The 10,000-nt window shown below is 46.6% G+C and overlaps 1 protein-coding gene across 3 annotated transcripts in view; it reads left to right on the top strand.

The window, feature by feature from the left end:
• Positions 1-10,000, top strand: part of LOC113811560 (transmembrane 7 superfamily member 3) — a 32,629-nt gene that overhangs the window by 11,384 nt on the left and 11,245 nt on the right. Inside the window, exons 3-6 of one of the 3 annotated variants that reach the window (XM_070119955.1) lie at positions 3,025-3,184; positions 3,245-3,356; positions 6,448-6,722; positions 9,353-9,539. In XM_070119955.1, coding sequence (XP_069976056.1) covers positions 3,025-3,184; positions 3,245-3,356; positions 6,448-6,722; positions 9,353-9,539 — 734 coding nt within the window. Of the gene's footprint in view, positions 1-3,024; positions 3,357-6,447; positions 6,723-9,352; positions 9,540-10,000 lie in introns of all 3 variants that reach the window. The other 2 variants (XM_070119956.1, XM_070119954.1) reach the window with 2 other exon arrangements.

Genomic DNA, 10,000 nt, shown 5'->3' on the forward strand with positions numbered 1-10,000 from the left:
GAAGCCAGACTGCTTGTTGCTAACTAGGTGGTTGTTGTTAAAGATGAACTTGTCTATATGTTTACCAGAATATTTTTCATAGATTTTGTCCACGATCGAGAGGACCGAGACGGACCTGTAATTATCTGGAAGTGTTTGGCTTTTATTCTAATGTACTGATACAACTCTGACCTGTTTCTAGATAGCTGGTCAGTTTTACTGTTGGAGGTTGTTTTGATATAAAGAAGCAAGAAAAGTTGCAAGCTGGCAGCACACTTCTTAAGCATATTGGGGCTTCTGTTGTCTGGTCCTAAGGCTCTGTCGACCTCTTCAGTGGAGATGCCCTTTGTGTTTACTTTCTGATTTGGAAAAGAAGGAAGTATAGGGGTGCGTTGAAGGTCACAGAATTGTCCTGACTAGCTGTTGCGACATTCTCCTCTGGCTTCTACAGCAGTGGAATGCAATCGCGGGGCATGAGGACCAGATGCTGCTCGACTCAGATTCGACCGCCTTCTGCTTCTGACGGAGCGGTGGGTAAGCCTCCCCCTGAGATTTTAGCCTCCGCCGCTCGATGGCCCATTCCCGAACCTGTTTCATTCTTTCGGCTTTTGTGATTTGCCTTGTTTTGCGGGGATGGATTCTTCGGAAAACCCATTCTTTGCTCTACTTTTTGTTTTATTTCAGCTCTTAAGTCTATAGCGTGTCCAAGCCAAGGATGATGATCTGGTGTTTAAATGCTCTGTGTTTTGTGAGGTGTGAAGTGTTCTTGCAATTCCGGTGGTGTTTTTGTGAGTGCGGCAGCCTGTGTGTTAACATCTCCAGTGAGAAATGCTATCACGCACGTTTTTTTAAAGCCTTGCTCCAGCGCCAAGAGAGAGAGAGGGAGAAGAAGAAGAAGAAGAAGAAACAGAAAAAGGAGAAGAAGAAAAAGAGTATAAAAAGAAGAAGAAAGAGAAGAAAAAGAAGAAGAAGGAAAGAAAGAAGAAGAAGAAAGAAAGAAAAAGAAAGAAAGAAGAAAAAGAAAGAAAGAAAGAAAGAAAGAAAGAAAGAAAGAAGAAGAAAGAAAAGAAAGGAGAGAGAGAGAAGAAAGAAAGAGAGAGAGAGAGAGAGAGAGAGAGAGAGAGAGAGAGAAGAGAAGAAGAGAAAGGAGAGAGAGAGAGAAGAGAAGAAGAGAAGGAAGTGAGAGAGAGAGAGAAGGCATGGAAGAGTATTGTGTGTGTGTGTGTGTGTGTGTGTGTGTGTGTGTGTGTGTGTGTGTGTGTGTGTGCGTGCGTGCGTGTGCGCGCGTGTGTGTGTGCGCGAGCGTATGTGTGTGCGCGCGTGTGTGTGTGTCTCCTTGCATGCCCTTCCTGACGCGTGGGTCTTCCATCTTACTTGTGCCGAACACAATACAACGATCTGAAGAACCCACTGCGTCTGTGTTCCGGCAGCTGAGTGTGCTTTCCGGGGAGGTCGGTGGTGACGGAGTCCAATGACGAGCCTGGGACGTGGGCGGAGGGAGGTCGACGTGGTTGTTTAGCCCATGCATTGAAAGGGGGATGTTCTAAGACTCGTGCAAGAAAGTGCTGGTTCACGTTCCCCATTGTTATTATTATTGTTGTTGTTATTGTTATTGTTTGTTATTATTATTATTATTATTGTTGTTATTATTATTATTGTTATTATTATTGTTATTGTTATTACTATTATTATTATTACTATTATTATTATTGTTATTTTTTTTAAAGTGTACTGGTGTAATATGTCATGGAGGTTGATCTCCAAGAACACGATGGGTTCAGTTCCTTGCCATCGAGGCCTGTAACAGACACGAGCTAGGTTGGAGTTAAGTTTCGCGAGTGGTGTGACAGAGCCTCAAAAACATTGGCTCTAGATGATTGTTATTGCTTCTCTTTCTCTCTACCTCTCTTCCCCTCTTCCTCTCCCTCCCTTCCCCTCTTTCTCTCCCTCCCTTCCCCTCTTTTTCTCCCTCCCTTCCCCTCTTTCTCTCCCTCCCTTCCCCTCTTTCTCTCCCTTCCTTCCCTCTCTTTCTCTCTACCTCTCTTCCTCTCCCTCCCTTCCCCTCTTCCTCTCCCTCCCTTCCCCTCTTTCTCTCCCTCCCTTCCCCTCTTTCTCTCCCTCCCTTCCCCTCTTTCTTTCCCGCCCTTCCCCTCTTTCTCTCCTTCCCTTCCCCTCTTTCTCTCCCTCCCCTTCCTCTTTCTCTCCCTCCCTTCACCTCTTTCTCTCCCTCCAACTTCCCCTCTTTCTCTCCCTCCCTTCCCCCTCTTTCTCTCCCTCCCTTCCCCCACTTTCTCCTCCTCTCCCTTCCCCTCTTTCTCTCCCTCCTTCCCCTCTTTCTCTCCCTCCCTTCCCCTCTTTCTCTCCCTCCCTTCCCCTCTTTCTCCCCCTCCCTTCCCCTCTTTCTCTCCCTCCCTTCCCCTCTTTCTCCCCCTCCCTTCCCCTCTCTCTCTTCTCTCCCTCCCTTCCCCTCTTTTTTCTCCCCTCCCTTCCCCTCTTTCTCTCCCTCCCTTCCCCTCTTTCTCCCCCTCCCTTCCCCTCTTTCTCTCCCTCCCTTCCCTCATCCTTTCTCCCACCTCCCTTCCCCCTCTTTCTCTCCTCCGTTCCCCTCTTTCTCCCCCTCCCCTTCCCCTCTTTCTCTCCTCTCCTTCCCCCTCTTTCTCCCTCCCTTCCCCTCTTTCTCCCCCTTTCCCTTCCCCCTCTTTCTCTCCCTCCCTTCCCCTCTTTCTCTCCCTCACCTTCCCCTCTTTCCCTCTCCCTTCCCCTCTTTCCCCCTCCCTTCCCCTCTCCCTCTCCCTCCCTTCCCCTCTCTCTCTCCCTCCCTTCCCCTCTCTCTCTCCCTCCCTTCCCCTTCTCTCCCTCCCTTCCCGTCTCTCTCTCCCTCCCTTCCCCTCTCTCTCTCCACTCCCTTCCCCTCTTTCTCTCCCTCCCTTCCCGTCTCTCTCTCCCTCCCTTCCCCTCTTTCTCCCCCTCCCTTCCCCTCTTTCTCTCCTTACCTTCCCCTCTTTCTCTCCCTTTCTAACGACGCAAACCCCTCTCCCTTTGCAGCTTCGACTTGGAAGACAACTTCGTCAACAACACCGACCCCGGGATAGTCGTCTTCATGGAGGAGCCCACGGGTAGCCCCGGGACTACCAACGCGACGGCGAAGGAGGCCACGGCGAAGGAAGCCACGGCGAAGGAGGCCACGGCGAAGGAAGCCACGGCGAAGGAGGCCACGGCGAAGGAAGCCACCACCAAGGAAGCCACCACCAAGGAAGCCACCGCCAAGGAAGCCACCGCCAAGGAAGCCCCCACGATCACGAAACGCGTCTACCTCGCCAACTGCCACGACAGGAATGTGTCCGTGTTGTTCATGGTCCGGAATTACAGCAGGCACGGTAGGTGGTGGTGCTCTGTCGGTGAGATTTGTCTTCCTTTCTTTCTTTTTTTTTCTCTTGATTCTTCCTCTTTTGCTTTTTTGTCTTCTTTTTTCTTCTTCATTGTCTTCTACTTTTTCTTCTTCTTCGTCGTCGTCTTCTTTCTCCTCCTTCTTCTTCTTTGTCTTTTACTTCTTCATCGTCTTCTACTTCTTCTTTCTCTTCGTCTTCTTCTTCCTTCTTTCTTCTTCTTCTTCTGTCTTTTTCTTCTTCATCGTCTTCTACTTCTTCTTCTTTAAGAATGAATTACGTTCTTAGTGTTAATTGGTGTTATTTAAAATTGAATTATGTTTTGCTTTGTATTTTTGTTCTTATTCCTTTTTGATTACTATTATTATTTAAGAATGGAAGATGTTCTTGTTATTTTTTTTATTACTGAAGAATGAATTGTTTTTTTTCTTTTTTATCATTAAGAGCGGATAATTCTGTACTTTTTTGTTATCGTTTAAACGTGAGTTGTGTTCATGTTTTCTTTTTTATCGTTTTAAAGTGATTGATGTTCTTGTTTATTATCATTATTGTTTTTGTTATTGTAGTGTAGTTATTATTATTATTATTATTGTTGTTATTGTTTTTGTTATTGTAGTTGTAATTATTATTATTATTATTGTTTATTATTATTATTATTATTATTATTATTATTATTAATTATTATTATTGTTATTATTGCTGTTGTTGTTTAAGAGTGAAATTTACTGGACGAGCCACAGAGGAAAATAGAAAGCCAACAGCTTTTCAGAAAATGAAAAGGGAAGAGAAGGCAAAGGTAACAGGGGAAAGATATAGAAAGATGGAAGAAAAAGGGAAAGGAAGGAGCAGACGAAGGAGAAGATATTGGATAAGTGTGGAGAAGCCAAGTGATGATAATTCCCCGAATAGAGAAAAATTTATTAAAACTTTCGTAGTGAAGGTTAAGGTAGAGATTGTGGAGGATTGTGGGAGAGTCAGGTGAGGGGAATAAGTTCGATGGAAAGAGGGAAAGAGAAAGAGAGAGGGGAGAGGGAGAGAGAGAGAGAGAGGGTGGAAAAGAAGAAGTTAGGGGTGAGGAAGGAGGAAGAACGAAGAAAGAGAGGAAGGAAGAGAAAGAGGAGAGAGGAAGGAAGAGAAGGAGGAGAGGAAGGAGAGAAGAGAGGAGGAGAGGGAGGAAGGAGGAAAGAAGAAGGAGAGGAAAGGAAGAAAAGAGGAAGAAGGATAGACAGAGGAAAGGAGAGAGGAGAGGAAAAGAGAGATACAAGAGAGAAGGGAGAAAGAGAGAGAGAAAGAGGAGAGGGAATAAGAGGAAGGAGAGAGAAAGGAGAGGAAGGAGAGAGAAACAGGCAGAAAGGAGGAAGGAAGAAGAAGAGAAGGAGAGGAGGAAGGAGAGAAAACAGGAGAGGAGGATGGAAGAAAGAGGAAGAGGAGGAAGGAAGAAGAGGAAGGAGGAGGAGGAAGGAAGAAAGAAGGAGAGGAAGGAAGGAGAGAGAGAGAGAGAGAGAGGAGAGGAGGAAGGAAGGAAGAGAGAGAGAAAGAGAAGGAAAAAGAGGAGAGAGAAAAGGAGAGAGAGAGGAAGGAGAAGAAAGACAGAGGAAGGGGGTGGGGAAAAGAGAGGAAGGAAACGAGGAGAGGAGGAGGAAGAGAGAGAGAGCGAGGAGAGAGGGGAGAGGAAAGAGAGAGGCGAGGAGAGGGAGAGGAAGAAGAGGAGAGGAGGAGAGGGGAGAGGAAAGAAGAGAGAACGAGGAGAAGGGAGGAGGAAAGAGAGAGAGAGCGAGGAGAGGAAGGAAGAAGAGAGAGAGAGAGAGAGAAGAGAGAGAGAGAGAGAGAGAGAGAGAGAGAGAGAGAGAGAGAGAGAAAGAGAGAGAGAGAGAGACCGACATAGACTAAGACCGAGACAGACAAAGGGAGAGGCCAAGGTGAAGGCAGGCGAGGCAGGTGCAGTGAGACGAAGAGAGAGAAGAGGGCAGGAGGCGAGCAGAGGCGGGCAGAGGCGGGCAGGCGAGCGGGGATCCTCATGAACAGAGGGCGGCGTCAGGGGCGCGAGAAAGGGAGAGCTGGCGAAAGATTTGGCGCAGGATTTTTGCCGCGCGCGAGAGGGGGAAGCGGCCAAGGGAAATGATGGAAGTAAGTCCTTAAGGAGAAGACATACATATTGAAGGCGGTTCTTATCCGAAATCCCGAGGCACCGCGGGGCAAAAAGGCGGGCGAAGGAAGGGGGCGGGAAGCGAGGGAGAGAGTGATTACGCGGAACATGATGAGGAAAAAGGGAGGTAAAGAATTGTGATATATGGAAGGGGAGAAGTCGAGAATTAATGGCGTCCGGACGAGGGTCGAGGCGCAAGACAAGGGCCAGGAGCAGGGCTGAGTTAGGGTTCGGAAGGGATCGTATACTCAGCCAATTTCAAGGTAGATTGGGGTGTAAACTTCCATGATGGCTTCCTGTAGGAGAGATTTTATATGGCCTTTGCCTCGAGTAATGCAGTAATGGAAGATGGTGACTGGTTTTATTTTGAGCTGGAATGTAAAAGCCAGGAGGGCATCAGGTGTGATACAACGCCGCCGTGATTTATGGAAATTTGGACATTTCATTACCTTTGTAGACGGGTTGTAGCTTGGCTGTGGCTAAAGGCCCTATCACACTGGCACTTTTTTCCCGTCATTTTTTTGCGTTTCCGAATGAACTCCGCAAGAAAATCATGTAAACAAACATGGCGCTGTCGGAGTGAGGTCCCGGGAATCACTCGAACATTCTCATACATATTCCGTTATTTTAAAGAAATATGATGATGTATATTGTATATACGAATGTTCTAAAATATTAGCTTATGTTTACATTCACTCATTCACCTATCTAATTTATTAAGAGCACAAGATCAACGCGGGAATTAGTCAGACGGAAACGGTCGTAACCGTCTTGGCCTGGGAGGCGTTCCGTTTTTAGACGATCCTTATGAAAAGCCTCAAATTCAGACGGAACCCCAGAAATTGAGGGAAAAAGTGCTCATGTGACAGGGCCTTTAAATCTCGACGGTTCGGATGCATAATTTTTTTTCTTCTCCTCCTTCGGGTGTCCCCACAGAGCCGGTGCCGGGAGGGTACTACCCGACGGCCATCGGGGAGCGGCCCCCCCACCTCCCCCAGCCCTTCCTGGTGGTGGAGCCCAACATCCTGACGACGAGGGTGTCCTTCCGCGCCGCCTCCTTCCCCCTGCACGAGAAGGAGCCGTACTACGAGGACCTCACCTACGAGACCTTCCTCACCTACATGTACGAGCGGGACCTGAGCGAGAGGAAGTACTGGCACAGCCTGATCGCCACGAGCACGCTGGAGGACATCCGGGCCAAGGCAGTGCGGGTCAGTGGTCGCTTATCATGATGGTATATTGGTCTCTTAGAATGGTAGATTGGTCTCTTAGAATGGTAGATTGGTCTCTTAGAATGGTAGATTGGTCTCTTAGAATGGTAGATTGGTCTCCTATTATGATGGTAGATTGGTCTCTTATTTTAATGGTAGATTGGTCTCCTATTATGTTGGTAGATTGGTCTCTTGTTTTAATGGTAGATTGGTCTCTTGTTTTAATGGTAGATTGGTCTCTGTTTTAATGGTAGATTGGTCTTATTTTAATGGTAGATTGGTCTCTTATTATAATGGTAGATTGGTCTCTTATTATAATGGTAGATTGGCCTCTTATTATAATGGTAGATTGGTCTCCTATTATGATGGTAGATTGGTCTTTTGTTTTAATGGCAGATTGGTCTCCTATTATGATGGTAGATTGGTCTCCTATTATGATGGTAGATTGGTCTCTTATTTTAATGGTAGATTGGTCTCTTATTATGATGGTAGATTGGTCTCTTGTTTTAATGGTAGGTTGGTCTCTTATTATAATGGTAGATTGGTTTCCTATTATAATGGTAGATTGGTCTCTTATTAAATTGGTAGATTGGTCTCATATTATAATGGTAGATTGACCTCTTATTAAATTGGTAGATTGGTCTCTTATTATAATGGTAGATTGGCCTCTTATTAAATTGGTAGATTGGTCTCTTTATTATAATGGTAGATTGGTCTCTTATTATAATGGTAGATTGGTCTCTTATTATAATGGTAGATTGGTCTCTTATTATGATGGTAGATTGGTCTCTGATTATAATGGTAGATTGGTCTCTTATTTTAATGGGTATATTGGTCTCTTGTTTTAATGGTAGATTGGTCTCTTGTTTTAATGGTAGATTGGTCTCCTATTATGATGGTAGATTGGTCTCTTATTTTAATGGTAGATTGGTCTCTTAGAATGGTAGATTGGTCTCTTGTTTTAATGGTAGATTGGTCTCTTATTATGATGGTAGATTGGTCTCCTATTATGATGGTAGATTGGTCTGTTATTATGATGGTAGATTGGTCTCCTATTATGATGGTAGATTGGTCTCTTGTTTTAATGGTAGATTGGTCTTATTTTAATGGGTAGATTGGTCTCTTATTTTAATGGTAGATTGGTCTCTTGTTTTAATGGTAGATTGGTCTCCTATTATGATGGTAGATTGGTCTCTTATTATGATGGTAGATTGGTCTCTTATAATAATGGTAGATTGGTCTCTTATTATAATAGTAGATTGGTCTCTTATTATAATGGTAGATTGGTATCTTATTATAATGGTAGATTGGTCTCTTATTATAATGGTAGATTGGTCTCATTATAATGGTAGATTGGTCTCTTGTTTTAATGGTAGATTGGTCTCCTATTATGATGGTAGATTGGTCGCTTAATATAATGGTAGATTGGTCTCTTGTTTTAATGGTAGATTGGTCTCTTATTTTAATGGGTAGATTGGTCTCTTATTTTAATGGTAGATTGGTCTCTTATTATGATGGTAGATTGGTCTCTTATTATAATGGTAGATTGGTCTCTTATAATGGTAGATTGGTCTCTTATAATGGTAGATTGGTCTCTTATAATGGTAGATTGGTCTCCTATTATGAGGGTAGATTGGTCTCTTATAATAATGGTAGATTGGTCTCTTATAATGGTAATTTGGTCTCTTATTGTAATGGTAGATTGGTCTCTTATTATAATGGTAGATTGGTCTCTTATTATAATGGTAGATGGGTTGGTATGATTTTTTTTCGTTAGTGCTTTTTTGTTTTATTTTGGCGTGAGGCTTTGAACTTCTTTTCCATAAATGTCCTTTTGATTGTCTCACTCTCTCTCTCTCTCTCTCTCTGTCTCACTCTCTCTCTCTCTCTCTCTCTCTGTCTCTGTCTCTCTCTCTGTCTGTCTCTCTCTCTCTCTCTGTCTGTCTCTCTCTCTCTCTCTCTCTCTCTCTCTCTCTCTCTCTCTCTCTCTCTCTCTCTCTCTCTCTCTCTCTCTCTCTCTCTCTCTCTCTCTCTCTCTCTCTCTCTCTCTCTCTCTCCCTCCCTCCCTCCCTCCCTCCCTCTCTCCCTCTCTCCCTCTCTCCTCTCTCCCTCCCTCCCCTCCCCTCCCTCCCTCCCTCCCTCCCTCCCTCCCTCCCTTCTCCATCCCTCCTCCCCCCTATCTCTCTCTCTTACACCCCCACCCCGCCCCCTTTCTCACCAACAATTTTTAACAAAACCACCCCTCTCTCCCTCCCCCCACCCTCCTCTGCCCCTCTCCCTCTCACCCCCACTTCTCACCAACAATTCTAACCATACCTTCCCCTCCTCTCCCTCACCCCACCCTCTTCTACCCCTCTCCTCTCTACCCCCCCACCCCACCCACCAAGCCCCACTTCCCACCCCTTTCACACCATGCCAATTCTAACCATACCTCCCCTCTTTCCTCCCCCTCTACCCCCTCTCTCTCTCCACCCCCTCCTCTACCCTCTCTCTCTCTCCCCACCCTCCTCTACCCTCTCCCTCTCACCCTCCCTCCCACCCACCAAACCCCCCTTCCCCCCCCTTTCACCAACAATTCTAACCATACCTCCCCCCTTTCTCTCTCCCCCATCCCCCCCCCCCACCAACAGGTCTCCGTCACGAAGAACAACAACACGGCGGAGATGTTGGGGCACTGGTTCGTCTCCTACTCCGGCGTGGGGGCGGTCGTCAGCGTGATCGTCTCCTACAACAACTCCGGGGGGGCCCTCTACTCCGCCGCCGTGTCCTATGGCTGTGACTTCATCGACGCCGAGGAGTACCGGTGTACCAAGCTGGGTGAGTGGGAGTTGGGGGGAGTGGAGTGGGAGTGGGAGTTGGGGAATGGCGGTGGGAATAGTAGTGAGTGGAGTGGGAGTTGGGGAATGGTGGTGGGAATTGTAGTGAGAATTGAGGAGTGTAAGTGGGAGTTGGGGAGTGGAGTGAGAGTTGGGGAGTGGGGTGGGAGTTGGGGAGTAGGAGTGGAGTGGGAGTTGGGGAGTAGGAGTGGAGTGGGAGTTGGGGAGTTGGGAGTGGAGAGGGAGAGATTGGGGAATGGGAGTGAAGGTGGGAGTTAGGGAGTAGAGTGGGGGTTGGAGTTGGGGTTGGGGAGTGGGGACGGAGTTGGGGAATGAGGTGAGTGGGAATGAGTAGTGAGAATTGAGGAGGTGGAGAGTGAAGAGTTAAGGAAGTGGAAGTGAGGGATTGGGGGAAGTGGGTGGCAATGGGAGTTGGGGAGTGGGTGGGAGTTGGGGAGTGGA

The sequence above is a fragment of the Penaeus vannamei genome, unplaced genomic scaffold, assembly GCF_042767895.1.
Source record: "Penaeus vannamei isolate JL-2024 unplaced genomic scaffold, ASM4276789v1 unanchor919, whole genome shotgun sequence".
In the NCBI taxonomy this organism is placed as follows: domain Eukaryota; kingdom Metazoa; phylum Arthropoda; class Malacostraca; order Decapoda; family Penaeidae; genus Penaeus; species Penaeus vannamei.